The sequence below is a fragment of the Tamandua tetradactyla genome, chromosome 6 (genome assembly GCF_023851605.1).
Source record: "Tamandua tetradactyla isolate mTamTet1 chromosome 6, mTamTet1.pri, whole genome shotgun sequence".
Taxonomy (NCBI): Eukaryota; Metazoa; Chordata; class Mammalia; order Pilosa; family Myrmecophagidae; genus Tamandua; species Tamandua tetradactyla.
In genome coordinates, this window is record NC_135332.1 from 78745458 (window position 1) to 78765484 (window position 20027).

General features: G+C 45.8%; 1 protein-coding gene across 7 annotated transcripts; it reads right to left on the reverse strand.

The window, feature by feature from the left end:
• Positions 1 to 9271: 9271 nt before the first annotated feature.
• Positions 9272 to 18892, reverse strand: LOC143688449 (TRAF3-interacting protein 1-like). Of its 7 annotated transcripts, none has more exons than XM_077166351.1 (4): positions 18740 to 18892; positions 14799 to 14930; positions 9680 to 9823; positions 9276 to 9584 (listed from the first exon to the last, which is right to left on the reverse strand). In XM_077166351.1, exons 1-4 carry the CDS (start codon positions 18860 to 18862, stop codon positions 9468 to 9470), a joined length of 516 nt encoding a protein of 171 aa, XP_077022466.1. In that variant the 5' UTR covers positions 18863 to 18892; the 3' UTR covers positions 9276 to 9467. The 7 variants fall into 7 exon arrangements, 6 of the variants coding, with proteins under 6 accessions (XP_077022467.1, XP_077022466.1, XP_077022465.1 ...); XM_077166350.1 differs by having other exon boundaries at positions 9277 to 9584; positions 14799 to 14960; XR_013178030.1 differs by having other exon boundaries at positions 9486 to 9584; positions 14799 to 15375.
• Between the last annotated feature and the right edge of the window lie 1135 nt (positions 18893 to 20027).

Sequence of the window (20027 nt, forward strand, 5' to 3'; positions counted from 1 at the left end):
AAATATTAAAAGCAAATATAGGGTTCCGGGTCAAGATGGTGGCTTAACAATGTACACATTTTAGTTCATCCTCCAGAACAACTACTAAATAATCAGAAACAGTACAGAACAGCTCCTGGGGCCATGTCAGTGACCAGACACACAGCATACCCCAGTCTGGTCCAGCTGGACTGGCTTCACAAGCCCCCAAAAGAGCTCACTTCTGCCTATGCCTGGGGCAGCTGCAGCCTGAGAAGTCCTGCCACTGTATCCAAAGGCAGTCAAGCCTTTGTAGAAACACAGCCACAAGAGCCTCTGTTTCCTTCTTTTTTCCCCCTTTTCCCATCAGCCCTGCTCCCTTGGCGCTGGGGCAAAAATGAGCGACCTCCACTTTGACCAGGTTCACCTAATCTGGGGGCCTATTTTTAGTAGTCAGAATTTGTTAATTAATTCCACAATTGGCATTTGATTGTGCTCAGCCCCTGTTGCTGGTAAAGTCTCTTTCCTTTCCCCTCTGGGAAGCAGCCTGTGGAGCCCAACTCAGGTGGAATCCCCCGCTCAAGGAATTCAGACACCAGGGCTTGGTCATTTGAAGCCATTAAAACCAGCCTATAGCCTCTCCTCTGTCTCTACCAAGTCCCCAGCAGGAGAGTCTGCCAAAGTTAAAGGTACCTCATCATCGTATGCTGGTGGGACCTGCAGGCAGACAAGCACCACATACTGGGCAGGATATGAAAAACAGAGCCCAGAGACTTCACAGGAAAGTCTTTCAACCTGCTGGGTCTCACCCTGGGGGAAACCTATGCAGGTAACTCCTTCCTCCTAATAGGAGGCCAGTTTGGTCTGGGAAAATCCAGCTGGGGTCTATAATATCTAAGTAGACCTTCTTAAGGGTGGGGGGGGGGGGAAGACACCATACAAGCAGGGCAAGAAACAAGAACACAAGAACTGAAAAATTCTCTTCTGTTAAACAAAACTTAAGCTAGAGGTCCAGATAAAGCTGAACTGAATGTCAAAGAACAGATAGACAACAAATTCATCCAGCAAGAACACCCTAGGTAAAAGAAGTGAAAGCAATCTCCAGAATAAACTAATTAAGGTAATTAAATGCCTAGATACCAGCAAATAATAACCAATCACACTACGAAAATTGAAGATATGGCCCAGTCAAAGGAACAAACCAACAAGTCAAATGACATACAGGAGCCAAAACAATTAATTCAGAATATATGAACAGACATGGAAAACCTCATCAAAAACCAAATCAACAAATTGAGGGAGGATATAAAGAAGGCAAGAAATGAACAAAAAGAAGAAACTGAAAGTCTGGAAAAACAAATCACAGAACTTATGGGAATGAAAGGCAAGGTAGAAGAGATGAAAAAACAATGGAAACCTACAATGGTAGATTTCAAGAGACGGAACATAGGATTAGTGAACTGGAGGATGGAACATCTGAAGTCCGGAAAGAAAATGAAAATATAGGGAAAAAAATGGGAAAATATGGGCAGGGACTCAGGGAATTGAAAGACAATATGAAGCACACGAATATACATGTTGTGGGTATCCCAGAAGGAGAAGAGAAGGGAAAAGGAGGAGAAAAACTAATGGAGGAAATTATCACTGAAAGTTTCCCAACTCTTATGAAAGACTTAAAATTACAGATCCAAGAAATGCAGCGTACCCCAAAGAGAATAGATCCAAATAGACATACTCCAAGACACTTACAAATCAGAATGTCAGAGGTCAAAGAGAAAGAGAGGATCTTGGAAGCAGTAAGAGAAAAGCAATCCGTCACATACAAGGGAAGCCCAATAAGACTATGAGCAGATCTCTCAGCAGAAACCATGAAGGCAAGACAGTGGGATGATATATTTAAATTATTAAAAGAGAAAAACTGCCAACCAAGGATTCTATATCCAGCAAAACTGTCCTTCAAAAATGAGGGAGAAATTAAAACATTTTCAGACAAAAAAATCACAGAGAATTTGTGACCAAGAGACCAGCTCTGAAATAAATACTAAAGGGAACACTAGAGACAGATATGAAGACAGAAGTGAGAGGTGTGGAGAAGAGTGTAGAAAGGAAGACTATGATTAAAGGTAAAAAGAAGGAAAATTAGATATGATATAAATCCAAAAGGCAAAATAGTAAAAGAAAGTACTACCCATGCAGTTATAACACTGAATGTTAATGGATTAAACTTTCCAATCAAGAGACATAGTATGGCAGAATGGATTAAAAAACAGGACCCATCTATATGCTGTCTCTACTCAAAGGACATGAGGGCAAGGACACAAATGGACATTTACACACCAATGTTTATAGCAGCATTATTTACAATTACCAAGAGATGGAAGCAGCCAAAATGCCAATCAACAGAGGGTTGGCTAAACAAACTGTGGCATTGACATAAGATGGAATATTATGCAGCTATAAGAGAGAATAAAGTTATGAAGTATATAACAACATGAATGGACCTTAAGGACATTATGCTGAGTGTAATTAGCCAGAAACAAAGGGACAAATACTGTATGGTCTCACTGATATCAACTGACATTAGTGAATAAAGTTGGAATATTTTGTTGGTAACAGAGACCATCAGGAGGCAGAAATAGGGTAAGATATTGGGTAATTGGAGCTGAAGGGATACAGATTGTGCAACAGGACTGAATATAAAAACTCAGAAATGGACAGCACAATATTACCTAACTGTAATACAATTATGTTAAAACACTGAATGAAGCTGAATGTGAGAATGATAGAGGGAGGAGGGCTGGGACATAAATGAAATCACAAAGAAAGATAGACGATAAAGACTGAGATGTTATAATCTAGAAATGCCTAGATTGTATAATGATAGTGACTAAATGTACAAATTTAAAAAATGTTTTTGCATGAGGAAGAACAAAAGAATGTCATTACTGCAGTGTGCTGAAAATAGATGGTAATTAATATTTTAAAATTTCAACTTATGTGTGAGACTAAAGCAAAAAATGTTTATTTGGTAAAGTTTATACTTTGACTAATGCATCTCCTAATATAACTTATGTAGATAGTTGGTTGAACACCTTAAGTGCATGGAACTCTGTATAGGACATGAGATTTTGTTGGTTTGTCCAGGTGATGCCCTGATGAATCCCAGAGTGATTTGATCAGTGAATGGAAAAGTATTTGCAAAGTCCCCTTCGGGGAATGGTGAGAACGGGGGAAAACTCAACTTCCCCAAGTTGAATTCTTGATAGTCTCACAAGCAGTGTGGGCAACCAAAGCTATAGGCTGAGCCCCCAGTCTTGGGGTTTGTTCATATGAAACTTAACCCCACAGGTTAAAATTAGGCCTAAGAGTCACCCCCAAGAGAACCTCTTTTGTTGCTCAGATGTGGCCTCTCTCTCCAGCCAACACCACAAGCAAACTTACCACCCTGCCCTTGTCTATGTGGGACATGATTCCCAGGGGTGTGGATCTTACTGGCAATGTGGGACAGAAATCCCAGAATGTGCTGAGATTCAGCATCAAGGGATTGAGAAAAACTCTAGAATGAGCTGAGACCCAGCATCAAGGGATTGAGAAAACCTTCTCTACCAAAAGGGGGAAGAGTGAAATGAGACAAAGTGTCAATGGCTGAGAGATTCCAAACAGAGTTGAGAGGTTATCCTGCAGGTTATTCTTATGCATTAAGTAGATATCACCTTGTTAACCAAGATGTAATGGAGAGCCTGGAGGGAACTGCCTGAAAATGTAGAGCTGTGTTCCAGCAGCCATGTTTCTTGATGATGATTGTATAATGATATAGCTTTCACAGTGTGACTGTGTGATTGTGAAAACCTTGTGTCTGATGCTCCTTTAATCTACCTTTTCAACAGATGAGTAGAACATATGGAATAAAAATAAATAACAGGGGAACAAATGTTAAAATAAATTTAGTTTGAAATGCTAGTGATCAATGAAAGTGAGGGGTAAGGGGTATGGTATGTTAAATTTTTTTTTCTGTTTGTTTAATTTTTATGTCATCTTTTTATTTCTTTTTCTGACTTTTTCTGGACTTTGCAAATGTTCTGGGAAATGATCATGATGATGAATATGCAACTATGTGATGATATTGTGAATTGCTGAGTGTATGTGTTGGGAATGTTTGTGTTTCTTGTGATTTTTTTTAATCAAAAAATTAAAAAGAAAAAGCAAATATATCCTAAGACAGCTCTGGTCACCATCAAGCGAACCAATATGTGCATCACAGGAGTCCTGGGAGCAGAGAGAATGGGCAGGAAGAGTGGTCAAAAAAATAATGGCAGAGAACTACCCAACTTAGCAAAAGAAGTAAACATGCACACCCAAGAAGCTCAGAGAACTCCAAACAGGCTAAATACGAATAAAAATACACCTCATCATATACTGATCACACTTTCAGATACAAAGGACAAGGAGAGAGCTCTGAAAGCTGCAAAAGAAAAGCACCGTGTCTTGTACAGGAGAGACCCAATTAGATTCCAGGCCGATTTCTCATCAGAAACCATGGATGCAAGAAGACAATGGGTTGAATTACTTTAAGTGTTGAAGGGAAACAAACATCAGCCAAGAATTTTATGTCCAGCAAGACTTTGTTTCAAAAATGAAGGAGAGATTAGGACATTTCCAGGCATAAGCAGAAACTGAGAACTTCACTACCACTAGACCTGCCCTACAAGCCCTGCTAAAGGGTGCTTCAGACTGAAAGGAAAGGAACTAGACAGCAATTCCAAGTAGCATAAAGAAGTAAAGACCTGTGACAAAGGCATCATAATCCATCTATCCTGGAGTTTCCTCTTCTGAGAGATCCAAATCATGAGAAAGAGAACATCCTAAAGAACCTCTGGACACACCATTCCACTTTGTGAAAGACATTCCGACTGTCCACAGCGGAGAAAGCACTAGAGCCAAGCGTGCCTAGCCGGGCACGACCGCTGAGTGAATCAAATGGCTTATGATGGGAATCAGGCATTTCCCCTACTCCCCTTAATTCCTTTCAACCTCAGCTTAAAACTGGCCAGCAAGACTCACCATGTGCTCCAGGGCTAGTAGCTCCTCAGGCTTGCTTCCAAGCTCTTTGCTTCAAAACACTCTTTTGTCAGTTCTGCAAGCAGGGCCTCCAGGGGCTCTTCTTTCCTGGCTGCACTGGCACCCCTCTATTCTCACCTTCCATTGAGGGGCCAGCCCAAGGCAGACCTGCCACCCCAGCTCTGGCCTGACAAGGGCTAGGGGGTGAACCTACCCTTTGCACAGACTGAGACCTGCCCGGGGAGGACAAAAAGTGAGGAGCACTTCCCAGCTCCTCACGGGACAGGGCCAGGGGGCATGGGCTGCTTTGGGGGGAGGGGGCCGCGGTGGTCCAGGTGAGGGCAGCAGGCCGGCACCTGAGCTCTATGCCCCACGGGGCCAGGCTCCAGAAGCTTTGGCCCCTGTGCCCCAGGAAACACCACCCTAGCCAGTGGGATATCACTTATCATACAAACCAGACTATCCAAAGAGTAAAGGGGATTGCCAAAAATAAAAGCACATAATTATTGGGATATCTGTCTGACAACTAACTGGTTTTCCTACACTATTGAACTTACAAAAGTTACACTCAGAATAGAAAACTGAATGTAGCATATGCAGACAATGAGACATCATTCAGCCACAGAAAGAAATGAAGTCTGACATGTGACAGCATGGATGAACTGTGAAGATAGTTGAGTGGAATAAGCCAGACCCCAGGTGACAAACAAATGATCTCACTGATATGCAATAATTAGAATATGCAGATGACAGGATCAGGAACCAAAATATGGATTACCAGGGGTTGGGGTCGAGTGGAGACTGGAGAGCTAATGCTTAGTTGGTAGTTTCTGTTTGGGGTGACAGAAAATTGGGGTGATGGATGGTGGGGACAGCAGCACAGCACTGTGGGTGCAATTAACACTACTTAACTACTTAACTGTGTATTTCAAAGTAGTTAAAATGGAAAATTTTAGGTTGTATATATGTTACCAGGATAAAAACAGACAGACAAAAATCCCCACAGAACACAAAGAATGTTAACTATGCACTATGTTAATGGTATAATTATTATAATGATACTGTTTCATAATTTGTAACAAAGTCAGCACACTAATTCAAAAACTTTAATAACAAAGAAAATTGCACTGGTGGGTGGGGGAATGAGGGTTATATGGGAATTCTATACTTTCTACATGATTTTTCTGTAAACCTATAACTGCTCTAACAAAACACTGCCCTCTTGTTTCTTAGCCCAAGCTGTTCTTAGAGAATGGTTTAAAATTATAATTATTTATAATAGATACTATTATAATTATTTATAATAGATACTATGTTTTTTTTACTATGACTATGCAGTGATTAAAAACAGACTGACAAGTGCAGTTTGATGACACTGCCCTGATTTGCAGTCCTCATCAGGGCCTGCGGCCACAAGGTGAAAAGGACAAGTGACCGCTCAATGTTATGAAATGTTGTGACCTCACAAAGACCCTGTAAAGACCTTAGGGTCCCCACAGGGATGAACCACCCTCACTTTGAGAAGCAAGTCTCAGTATGTGCATCTGTAAGGACTCAACCTCTGTTGCTATCTGTTCAATTACTTAAATGTATTTGCAAACAGATGCAAGAGTGAAAACTTGCACACTATGTTTATAAAGAACACAACCCACAGAACAGGGCACACCCTAGCACCCCCAGTAGGCAGATCCTGGTCCCAGAACATCCCTCAGGCTGCCACAAGGGTGCCTGGCTGGTCTTCCAGCCTCCCCTCCCACTTTTGAACCCATTCGCCTGTGGCTGCCCAATCATTCCTTCTGAAGTGAACACCGGATTTGTGAAAGTTGTCTAAACTGTTCCGTGGTTCCTGCCTGACGGCCTGGGATAAAGTCTAACCTCAGAAAACTGGCTCATGTGAAGGTGACAGGGCCCAGCTTCAAATGGGCTCAGCCATAGGAAATGCCATGGGGCATCCCGAACTGGCCACGCAGAGCTTGGAGAGGAGCCCCCTCCCCACCCTTCTGCTTGGGGACTTGGTCCTCTCATAGACTTAGCTGAAACACCACCTCCTCTTCCCAAGTGACCCTGTGCACACTATACATCCTATTTGTCAAATAAAGGCGTGACAAATCCAGAAGCCTCCCACCAAAAACTGAAGGAGAAACACAACCCGTTGCCTTGACCAGGTAGAAAACCATTTAAACCACAACTTGGAGAACGAAATAAGCATGACTCTAGTATGCATAAGTCTACCCCATGCTCTGCTCCTCTGCCTCACTGGACCAGAAAAGGACAACAAGCACAGCATTTACCACTTCATCTTGGTTATTTATGGCTTTTAAAATTATTTTTTATGTTTATCTCTGTTTCAGCTTTGGAGTCTTTAAAGGATCCATTTGACAGCTTCTTAGATACTTCCCCTGAGCCAGTAGACTATTAAAAAAGAAAAAAAAATCTTCAAACTCTAGAATATTCATATCTGTAACATATGAAAAAAAACATAATCCAAAAGTATATCAAGACATTGTATGCAGCACTGGCCAGCAGCAGGATAAACAATCCCCTGAGCATATCACACCAGCACTACAGATCTGATGTACGGTTCCCCTGCTGCTCGAATGTCCAGTGCTCAAAGCAGGCGGGCCTCTTCCGCAAAGGACAGATTGAGGGGACAAGGATGTCACAAGCTGAGTACTCTCCAAAAACAATATGAAATCCCTGGCAGGCCACAGTTCTTGGAGACATATCCCTATGAAACAGACCCAGCAAATGGGGAAGGGAAGGATGCAGGGAAGCAGAGCTCCTGGTCAGCAACTCTGACTGCAGGGTGGCTTTTGGAATAGAGCTGCTCTTGTCAAGCAAAGGCTTCAGAGTCTGGGTCAGGAAAGGACTCTTCCTGACCTGAACTGCAGGAAAGTTCTAAGCACCACCTCATGCCTTAAACTAACTCCCTAAAAGACTCATCTCAGCTATAAGAGCAGAACAGATAATAATCATTGCAAGATTGTCTTCCATGACAACTGAAAAGCAAAGAATGCCTCTTTAATATATCCACAATTAAATACCCCCAAAACTTAATTTACAAAAGTATCAGATTTGTATCAACAGTCATTACAGATTACTGCCTGTCATGGTTAGGGATACATGTCAACTTGGCCAAGTTGTGGTAGCTGTTTATCTGATTGGGTAAGTACTGGCCTGTCTGTTGCAATGATGACATTTCATAGGATTAGATCATGATCAGGTCAGCTACATCCACAGCTGATTCCATTTGTAATCAGCCAAAGGGGAGTGTCATCTACAATTAGTGATGCTAAATCTAATCACGGGAAGCCTTTTAAGGAGGACTCAGAGGAGACAGGCCCCATTCCTGCTTCGGCTGGTGAGCCTCTCCTGCGGAGTTCATCCAGACCCTCCATCGGAGTCATCAGCTTCACAGCTTGCCCTGTGGATTTTGGACTCTGTGTTCCTGCGGCCACGTGAGAGACTTTTATAAATTTTATATTTGCAAGTGTTCCCTGTTGATTCTGTTTCTCTAGAGAACCCTAACTAATACACTGCCTGACAGGCACTTTATGCCTCCCTCCTCCTGTAATTTCCAGGTCCTTAAGGAAACAAAGCCACACATCTGAGGCTGATTCTAAATACTGCTCACAATACTAAGGTATAAATCACTCCAAAGGCCTCACAAGGACACCCAGACACAAACACAGAGGGGAAAAGCAACCCATCTTAAAACTCCTGGTGAGAATCTGGGGTTATACTGGGTAACCAAGACTGTCAAAATTTTCAATTGGCATAAAAACAAAACCAGTTTTCTAATTCCATTATCACAAGGACAAAATCATTACAGAAAAGCAGCCCCAACCCATTCTGTCAAAGGCAGAGGCTTCCAAAGAAGCTGTTACCTTTCTCTCGAACCTCTCACGCTCTTGGCTCTTGTCCCTGTAGGGGCTCTCGAATGCTCCCCGTTCTTCCCTCTCCATTTGTCCTTCTCTCGGTCTCTTCTCTTGTCATGGCCGTGCTCCCTGTCTCGGTCTTTCAATTTCTCTTTGTCTTTCCCACCCTCGTTCTTCCTTTCCCACTCCTTTTTGCGCTCAGAGTCCTTCTCCCACTTTCTGCTGGCCTTGTCCTTCTCCCGCTCTCTGCTGGCCTTGTCCTTCTCCCGCTCTCTGCTGGCCTTGTCCTTCTCCTGCTCTCTGCTGGCCTTGTCCTTCTCCCACTCTCTGCTGGCCTTGTCCTTCTCCCGCTCTCTGCTGGCCTTGTCCTTCTCCTGCTCTCTGCTGGCCTTGTCCTTCTCCTGCTCTCTGCTGGCCTTGTCCTTCTCCCGCTCTCTACTGGCCTTGTCCTTCTCCCACTCTCTGTTGGCCTTGTCTTTCTCCCACTCTCATTCCTGCTTGGCCCTGACTTTACTTTTTTCTCTCTCTCCTTCTCTGTGCTTGTCTCGTTCAGAATCTTAATGTCTATCTCTGTCATTTTCCTTTTCTTTGTCTCTTTCTTTTTCTCTTGGTTTGCTTTCTTCTTTCAAATCTTCTTTCTGTTTTTGATCTCTGCTTGTACTTCTCTTTTATTTCAGAGTTTCTTCTATCCTAAAAAAAATCGAAAGGCAGTATCATTGATAAATATGCTTATCTGAGATACAGAAAGAAATTATTTCATTTGAGATACATAACTTGAAATTCACCTCTTTATCTCTATGAATTCTGGACTCCTCTTCTTTAGCATTCTTATTATCCAGCTCTTGAGATTTCGGCATCAATGAGGATTTTCCTTTGGCATCTCCCTTCTCTCCAGATAAAACTCTCTTCACTGCATCCTCACTGGAGAGCTGATTATCAAAATGTAGCAAGGTAAAGTGCAAGGGAAAAATGAGATTAGCACATGTAACGAGTAAGAACATCAACATTCAGAGATAGTTCATTAAATTTCATCTTGTCATATTGACATTCAAAGGATAAAATACTAAAAGAAAATTCTATTATCATAAAACACAGCATCTCCTGATAACTATCACTTTCCAGCACTTCAAGGGTCTTTAACAGCAGAATCCACTCAAGTTAAATGAATCCCAGTTCAAGTGTGGCTACGTGCATTGCTCAGAGAAGAAATGCTGACCCATGCGACTCTAAGAATATTTCACACTTCTGACAGAATTACAGAATCCCAGCACAGAGAGGGCCTTAGGGGACCATCTAACTCAAGGTCAATCAAATGCAAAAATTCCTTCCTCTGCACCCGACAGCCACCCCGGCCCCACGCACCTGCAGACAGAAACCTCACTCACCTCACATGTAGGCACGGAGTGACTGGTCAGGACAGGCCTTATGCCAAGGCTGAGGGCACGTCACATATAAAGGGACACCAGGGGGCCATGGGTACACAGAGGGCTCATAGTAGACAGGGAAGGACCAAAGGGCCAGGGCTCAGGGAAGACCACACCAACTACCCGCTGGTGCCCAATGAAGCTGGAAGGAGGCAGCCTGGGCACCAAGAAACAAGCAGGCACTGAGACTAGAAGCAAGAAGCAACAGAGGTGACAAGCTCAGGAGACTTTGGTGGCCATGGCAACTGGTATGGAGGGGCACAGGGGCAAGAGACAAGAGGGAAGAACCTGGCATGGCAGGAAGAAGTTGTGAATCACAGGGCCTTCTGAGCCTGCGGGGAGCTGGGCCCTGAGGCCAAAGGAAGTTGGCAAAGGACTCAGCAGGGAAGACAATCAGGTCTGCATTCTAAAAAGATGAACAACCTAAAGGAGGCAGGGGAGGGGATGCTGGGGACACACCAGCTTTGAGTCTCTAAGGCTGAGAGTTGGACATGGGCAGGGCACTGACCCCACTCCCAGTCCACTCCCCTCACAGGTGCCACGTAGGCTGAAACTGATCTTTTTCCCTTTGTGGTGACAGCTAAGGGGAGCCCCCCACCCCCTGCCACCCAACTCACATCAGGGACACAAAGTGCTGTATTAACCACACTCTCCATAGAGAGCCAATCCACTTCCCTCTCTCCTTCAGCCTCCTGGCAAACAAGGCTGGTCCAGACCTAGAGAGGCCAAGGCTGGGCCTAGAGAAGGGCCAAGGCCTGGACCTATCAGAGGTCCAAAGCTCGACCCACAGAGAGGCCAAGGCTAGACCAACAGAGAGGCTGTTTTCACTTGCATGCTGCTGGAATGCAATATACCAGAACCGGAACAGCTTACTCCTGTGAAGCTTATGTAGGTAGCTGGGCTAGTCTGAAATGATGGACGTACCCTAGAAAAGCCATGCTTTAATCCTAATCCCATTTCATAAAGGCAGCCATATCTTCTAAACCCTATTCAGTACTGTATGTTTGAAACTGTAATTAGATCATCTCCCCGGAGATGTGATTTAATCAAGAGTGGCTGTTAAACTGGATTAGGGGAGATGTGTCTCCACCCATTTGGGTGGGTCCTGCTTAGTTTCTGAAGTCCCATAAAAGAGGAAACATTTTGGAGAATGAAGGAGATGCAGAGAGAGCAGAGCAGAACAACATAGCCACAAGAAGCAGAGTCCACCAACCAGAGATCTTTGGAGATGAAAAAGGAAAATGCCTCCTGGGGAGCTTCATGAAACAGGAAGTCAGTAGAAGCTAGCAGATGACTCCATGTTCACCATGTGCCCTTCCACTTGACAGAGAAACCCTGACTGTGTTCACCATGTGCCTTTCCAGATGAGAGAGAAACTCTTATGTTTGCCACGTGCCCTTCCACTTGAGAGAGAGACCCTGAACTTCATCGGCCTTCTTGAACCAAGGTATCTTTCCCTGGATGCCTTTGATTGGACATTTCTATAGACTTGTTTTAATTGGGACATTTTCTTGGCCTTAGAACTGTTAATGAGCAACTTATTAAATTTCTCTTTTTAAAAGCTGTGTTAGTTAGGTTCAGTTGTCAACTTGGCCAGGTGAGCATACATAGTCTTGTTGCTGCAGACATAAGCCAATGGTACGTGAACCTCATCTGTTGCTAATTACATCTGCAGTCAGCTAGGAGGCATGTCTGCTGCAATGAGTGATGTTTGACTTAATTGGCTGGTGCTTAAATGACAGAGCACAAGGTAGCACAGCCCAAGCAGTTCGGTATTCCTCATCTCAGCACTTGCAGCTCAGCCCAGGCCTTTGGAGATGCAGAAAGGAATCACCCTGGGGAAAGTTGTTGGAACCCAGGCGCCTGGAGAGAAGACCAGCAGAGACCATCCTGTGCCTTCCACGTAAGAAAGAACCTCAGTGGAAAGTTAGCTGCCTTTCCTCTGAAGAACTAACAAAATAAATCCCCTTTTATTAAAAACCAATCCATCTTTGGTGTGTTGCATTCCGGCAGCTAGCAAACTAGAACAAAAGCCATTCTATTTCTGGTATATTGCATTCCAGCAGCTAGCAAACTAGAACAGTAGCAGAGAAGCTTAGCCTACTTATAGATATGCCTAAGAGTTACTTCTGGAAGACCTCTGTTGTTGTTCAGAGTGGCCACACTCTCTCTAAGCCCAACTCTGTAAGTGAAATCATTGCCCTGCCCCCTACATGAGACTTGACATCCAGGGGTGAAAGTCTCCCTTGCGGCATGGGAGATGACTCTCAGCGATGGGTCTGGCCCTGGCACCAGGGGATCAACAATTCCATCCTGACCAAAAGGGGGAAAAGAAGTATAACTAATAAAGTATCAGTGGTTGAGAGAGTTCAAACAGAACCAAGAGGCTCTCTGGAGGTCCCTCTTATCCAAGCTTCAGTTAGACATTGCTACCTATCATAACTTGCCAAACCCCAATCAAAACCATTCCAGCCAATCCTAAAGAACATCTAGGGCAATCCTACAAAGGTTCCATGCACTAGGGCAACTTTCCAGAAACCTAAATCCTCCAGGTAGGTCCTTGGATCAGATAAGTCCTGAAACCTAGAAGGCCCAACCTCTCTAGAACATCAGCTAATTCCATCCCCCAAAACTCATATTATTGGAACCCCTACCAAAATGAAAAAGTTAGAACAGCTGCAGCCCAAATACTCCAAAAGAATTGGATAGAAAGATCAAAAGTAATGGTGGAGTTCTACAGAGAAGGTACGGTTTAGCAAACGAATATGATTGCTGAATCATTAAACTGATATTTCTTTTAGTCACCAATATCTTGGAGCAACAAGAATTAAAAACCTAAAATTGTTGAATTGTAACCCATACCAAACTCTAAAATCTGTTCTACAACTAATTGTTGTACTGTGCTTTGAAATTTATTGCTTTTTTGTACATGTTATTTTTCACAAAAAAGAAAAAAAAGTTGAATATGATGATAAAGAAATATTTATTCCTTCTAGCTTCCTAAATTCTGGAGCAGCTAGGAGAAATCTGAGAGGGTAGTATGGAAGCCCATGACAAACTCTGGGATCTGTCCTGTAACTACTTGTTCAACAGTGCTTTGAAAACTATTGCTTTTTTTTTTCTTTCATTTGTATATATACTATATTATACAATTAAAAAGTTTTAAAAAAGGGGAGGAATTTAATAAGTTACAAGTTCACGGTTCTGAGATTATAAAACGTCTAAACTAAGGCATCCAGGAATAGACACCTTAATTCAAGGAAGAACAATGGGTCAGGAACACCTCTACCAGCTGGGAAGTCACGTGGCTGGCATCTGCTGGTTCCTTTCTCCTGTGCTCTGTTGCTTTCAGTCTCTGTTTCTGCGAAGGTGCTTCACTTTGCTTCTCTGGGGCTGGCTTTCATCTCTAGGCTTCCTTTGGCTCTCTCTAGGCTCTGGCTTGCTTAACATCTTGTGGCAACATGTGCAGGGCTCCAAGCATCTCCAGACATCCATGTCTCTGTTTTCCAAGTGTTGGTATCTGTGTCAGTTCAGCTCTGCTCTGAAGTTTCTGTCAGCTCTGTCATTTCTGAGGTTTTTCCAAAATGCTTCCCCTTTTAAAGACTCTAGCAAACAAATCGAGACCCACTTGGAATGGGTGGAGTCACATCCCCATCTAATCAAAAAGTCACACCCACAATTGGGCATGTCACATCCTTCGTGGAGATAATCTACTCAAAAGTTTCCAACCTAGAGTATTGAATCAGGATTAAAAGAAATATCTGCTCCTACAAGATTATATCAGGATTAAAACATGGCTTTTCTGGGGTACAGAATACTTTCAAACTGACACAGAGGCCAAGGCTGGACCTACAGAGAAGCCAAGGTTTGAGCTACTGAGAGGCCTGAGACCTGGCAACCCAAGCCCCAGCACGAGGTGAGGATCTCAGGAAGAAGCAAATGCAGTCCCTGCACAATTGAAACTGTATTTCTCTGAAAACAACAGAACTCTTCTACCAAGAAAGTGAGGAAGGGAGGAGGAGAGGAGGAGAGATGGAAGACAACAGTGAGGGAACCAGGTGCCAGAGGACGGGAAGGCACCAGGATGTCCTACGAGCCCCAGGGAAGAAGAGAAGCAGCTCCTGGCAGCTCCTTGTCCTATGAGGAGTAGGGCAGGGTCCTAGGAGTTGGGGTGCACACCTGGAGTTCCTTGTCTTGAGAGCAGCCACCCCGGGCATCCCTGTTTCCCATTTAAAGGGTGTGTGCGTGGTACAGAACACATCAGTGTGTGTTCTGTTTACACAGCATTAAAATCGCCTCTCCTGCAGCTCTGACACTCCACAGTGCAGAGCACACTTTTCCCCAGGTTTGGATCCAGGCTGGATTCAGGAGACACTACCAAAGGCTCCCCCTCAAACACCCCCTGTTGCAGTAAGGGATTCAGCCTCTACTTCTTGCTATCGGCCCAGGCAGGTTTAAGATTCCCAAACTGCGGTGTTACCTTGTTGACACAGCATTTTCCAATGAGTTGGAGCAGCTCATTTGTTCTTTCCGGCTCATGCCCAGCCACAATCCGGGTGGGTTTGGCAGACAGTGGTTCTCCTGAAACCATTATGACCACATCGATGGCTTTCTGAAGAAAGTCAATTTTTGCATCTTTATCCTGAAATGTTTCCATTTAAAGCACAAATATTAAAATACTTTAAAAATTCCCTGGTCATAGCAAAAGTTATTTGGGGATGTATGAAAGAAATACTGACTCTTAATAACAAAACAAAAATAATTCATTAATGCAAATTTCATTTCTCAGTAGATAAAATAAGCATGACATGCAGTTGCCACAAATGAGAAAATGAAATGAGAAAGGGTATGTGTGGGCTGGCGAATTTGATCTTATGTTCCAACCCTGTATCAGCATAAAAATAAGAAACACTGCAGTACTGAGTCTGTAAAAACACCTAATCAGGCGGACCAGGACTGGGGAAGGAGGATTTCCCACTGCGACCTACTTTTGCATTATCAGACTTCATCTCAGCATCTGTGTAGAGGCCCTTCATGAAGCCAGTTATTCTAATCACCTTCCAAAGATAAAGCGATCATTAAGAAAGATAAAGAAAAACATAATAGGGGAGGGAGTAAATAAAAGATTAAAAGACACATGCTAGGACTTGGAATATATCATGTTGAGTGAAATTAGCCAGATACAAAAGGACAAATACTACGTGACTTCACTTTATAACATAACTAGAATATGCAGATCCCTGGAAGCAAAGGTTATGAGGGGAAGGGAAGAGGGGAAACAAGTTTGGATGGTGGTGCTGGTAGCCTAACATTGAAATGTGATTCATACCTCTGAATTGTATGCTTTGAAAGTGGTTAAAACTGGAAATTTTATGTTATACATATGTTACCACAATAACAACAAAAAAAGAAACATAAAAAAAGCTCAGGAGAGTGTGTGGATAATACTCAACAAAAATATTTAAAATATTTAAAAAAAAAAAAACCTCAGGAGAGTCTATTGCCAACCCTCCAGGGAATGGCCTCTTCATGGCCTTGTCTGCTAGACTCCACAATGTGTAACTCTCTGACCCCACTGGCCCCAGGACTTGGCACCATTCACTTAGTGGACAAACATTTGAGGGTCATCCCTGTGTGGGGTGCTGAGCCAGCCAGGAGCCAGCCAGATCCCAGCCCGGCCCTCACGGAACTTAGAGCCTCCCTGCAAGGAAATGCAGACACTCATCACAAATGCCTGCTCTCCTGAGACGCGGGCTCTGCTTCCCAGGAAGCACACGGGAGCAATGCCAAATCTGAACCAAGGAGAGGGCAGGCAGGTACCTCGGGGCCCCAAGTCTATACTGAGACCCGAAGGCTTCCACAGGAAGGGAAAAGGCGGGAGGGGCACTTAGGAAGCCTGGGCTGGATGAAAGAAAATCCCCGCCAGGTCCAGCCTGTCCAAAGGGTCAAAGAAATTTGGCTGGCAGGAGGCTGAGGCCAGGGGGATTGGCTGGGGGCCTAACCAGGATGGCCCTCGGAGCTGGTCGGGAACATGAAATTTAGCCCCAAGGAGTCCTGGAAGGTTCTAAAGCACAAAAGGACCCAAACAGATGGCCTCTTACATGTACAGAACAGCAAAAACAGACTGTATCACATGCAATGAGGACAAGCATGCCTACGTACGCATGTGTCCCAGGTCAGCTATACACTGCATTCACTACTTTAAGACTTTTTAAAAAACAAAAAACGATACTCCCATTCTAATGTCTGGCTCCTTCTCTGCGATCAAGCTACAAATATTAACTTTGCATTGTCACCTATTAATAAAGATACAGGTTTTCACTTCACATCAGACTACTTCAGAGTAATGTTATTGCTTTTTTTAACAGGCAAGTGGAACCGTTCTGGATTTAATATTCCCAGAATATTTTCATCCAGTCCCTTTTGAAGTTTTCTCAGTTTGCTGATAGTTAAAAGTAGGAGCAACAATTGTGAACTATGAGAGATTGTCATGTCAGAAGATCAACACTTAGCTTTATGAAAGAGAGAGAGTGCGTTTAGCTGTAGCTAAAAATTAATATAGTGACTTGAATACAATATGCAAACAGTGAAGAATTTTCATAGGAGGCTTTTTAGCTATTACCTGAAAATGCTTTCCAATATGTCAATCATTCTAACTTCTTTATCAAATAGATGACAACTAAATGGTTATCTTCACATAGGTGGAGAAATTAATTTTGGCATTAGATTAGCAAAAATCTTTAAAAGAAAAAGCAGGGCAGCCACTGCTGATTTGGAACGTATATCCTCTTCTACACGATGTGCCTACGGAACCAAGTCCCTTCCTGCTTGAACTGTCCTCTTCCCTTTCCCATTTGGACCCCTTTCCAGAAAGAGGCTAAGTGCCCTAGAAGCAGGGTAAGTCCGAGGCCTACTCTCTCCACCTCCATTCTCTGGCCACATTTTGGTGGGGTGGGGGTAGGGGGTCAGGACTAATGCAGAAAATAAAAGTTAAAAGGAGAAGTCCCTACAGAGTGGAGGTCAGCCAGGCTCACGTCCTGACCACTCTGACCTGTCCCCCAGCAATGAGGGGATGACACCTGCTGACTTCACGGGGTGGTCCCTGTGCTGACCACGAGGGCATAGCAGCCCCCAGCAGGCTCTCCTTGCAGCTTGTGCCTTCCCCAAACACTGTCCAGGATGCACTGGAAGTACTGGCCCAGCTAGGGGGATGAGCAGACCAGGTAAGACCACACTTGGGATTTGGGGAGGCTTTGAGAGTTTTTCAGCACAAGTAGGATGTTCACCCCCGAGACATCCCAGGAGTGTACACATTATAAGCTAAGGGAGGACAGGTAAAGAAAAATGTATAGAAGGGTAAAGCAACCAGCCTGTTGAAAAGAGTGAGAAAAATTAAGTGTGGGCCCAACATCAGGCCAGATGACGTAGCCCTGGAGACAACCGATTCCCTTTCCCACAGAACACCCCACGTCCCTCAGCGCACCATGGAGAGGCAGCACCCTCTGCAAACACACTCTGGAGAGATGCAGGAGCCCCGGCAACTCCATTCCACAAGTGAATGTTGTGGGGCAGCTTCTATGTACCTTACCCAGGGCAGGTCACCCAGACAAACAAATCACAGTCTCTGCCATCCAGGAATTCAAAATCCAGTGGGGGGAAGTTACACAGACACCCAATCTCAACTTAAATCGTCCCGTGCGAACCATCAACAAATACTAACATTCAAGTCCCCCTACAACTACCTCCAACAGGTACTGACTAAGCATCCAAAATGTGGTGCCCTCTCTGCAATGGGCCGTGAAACTAGGCGGAAGAAAAAAGGGAGGGAAACAGAAGGAAGGATTCCGTTCTCCCAGGATTTCCTGGGACCCTTCCACACGCGAGGCCTCGGTAGTAACCGAGGGGAGCACACAGGGCCGCGCCCCGGTTGGAGGGAAAAGTCACAGCAGGGGCTCTGCCGAGCAGAACGCAAGGCGCTCCGACGAGACACATGGGTGGCCTGGAAAGGCCGGGCCTGGGGCGCCCGCGCTCTCCCTGGAGACGGCACAGGAGGGTGGGAGAGACCTGGAGGGCAGGGGCAGGGCCAGGGCCTCCCCGACTAACAGGTCGAGCCCAGCGCTCGCCCCTCGGGCTGCAGGTCCAGGGCCGCGCACAGCATCGCGAGGCCCGCGCGCCGCCCGCCGCGACCGCAACCCAGGCCCCGGCCCCGGCCCCGGTCCCCGCACCGACCCCGACACCACGACATTGGCCCCGACCCGGACCCCGGCCCCGACCCCCGCACCGACCCCGACCCCGGGCCCGGCCCCGGCCCCCCGCACGCATCGCAGGCCACATGCCCACTGGTGCCCGGCCCAGGCCCCGGCCGGACTTCGATCCCCCGCGGCCCGGCCCCGATCCCGGGCCCCAAACTCCCGCGCCCACCTCGGTGATAATGTCGTGCAGGTAGCGGGAGGGGGGCTTGCTCAGCAGCTTCTCCGTCAGCGGCCGCCGCCGAATCACCTTCCCCAGCGCCTCCTGCGGGCGCCTCACCACCGCCGCGTTCATGGCGGCGCCCCACGCCCCTCAGCCGGCCCGGTCCGGCCCCCGCCGCGCTGCCAAGCCGCCCCGGCCGGCCGCCGCGGGGTCCCATCCCACAGTGCACCGCCGCACGCCACGGCGCCTGCGCGGAGGACGCCGGGCGTTCTGTCGCTAGGGCAGCGCGGCCTTAGCAACGGACGCGCCGCCCCGCCCACCGCCGCCCCGCCCCGCCAAGGTAGGAGGCGGGTCTGCGGCCCCGGGCCGCCGTCCCATTTCGGCCAGGACGCAGAGCGAGCGCTCCCCGCGTTCCCGGGGGCCCGAGCGCTGCGTGACGGCGACCTAGGCGCCAACATTTGGGCGGGTGGTTTCCCAAAGTTCCGAGGCTCTCCTCGGCTTTGATTCTTTGCGGGAGGGGTGGGGGGTGGGCGTGTTATCTCAAAAGACAAGAAATGGGAAACGCCGTTTCCACCTGTTACTGATTATGGCTTTACTGGGCAAGGCCCTTGTGTGCTCTGAGACCCCGTTAATGGTCCTGTAAAACAGGACGACAGCGCACCTGCCCAGCCGACCCCCATCCCAGCCAGGTGAGGCTGTGTCACGGCGTGCACAGTGACGCCTCGTGGCCTCCCACCCTGCGGAGCCGTGCCGCTGTGCTCCGGCAGGTGTCCGTGGTCGGCCCTGCGGGCCTCGTCTGCCATTCGCAGGCTCACCGCCAAATCCTTCTAGCACCTTGGAAGCGTTATGGTCTGTTTCTAGTTCTTCGAATGGATGCCTTAATAACTTTTTATTTACCTTCACTTCTGCCATTTTGAAAGTCCTTCATTCTTTGTGTAGATCCAAACTTCCATCTGGTACACCGCACTCCTGTCTGAGGAACTTCTTATTTTTCTTTCAGCGCAGCTGCTGGCAATGAGTGCTCTCACCGTTTGTCTGGCAAAGTCTTTATCGCACCTTTCCACTTAAAAGACAGTTTCACTGGATGTAGAATTCTGGATAGAAATAATTTTTTGTTTTTTTTTTTCAGTACTTTGAAGCTGTTGCTACACTGGCTTCTGGTTTGCATAGTTTCAGACAGGAAATCTGCTGTAATTCTGACTGTATTCTGTCTATGAAGTTACTTTTTTTTTCTTTGGCTGCCTCCAAGATATTATTTTTGCCATTGCGTTTCAGAGGTTTGACTATGATGCATCTA

Coding starts and splice junctions, on each gene's coding strand:
- LOC143688449 (XM_077166350.1), bottom strand. CDS start 18,862: ATGAACGCGGCGGTGGTGAGGCGCCCGCAGGAGGCGCTGGGGAAGGTG. Junction 14,961..18,739: donor TGCACGACATTATCACCGAG/GTGGGCGCGGGA, acceptor GAAACATTTCAG/GATAAAGATGCAAAAATTGA. Junction 9,585..9,679: donor GAATTCATAGAGATAAAGAG/GTGAATTTCAAG, acceptor GATTTTTTTTAG/GATAGAAGAAACTCTGAAAT.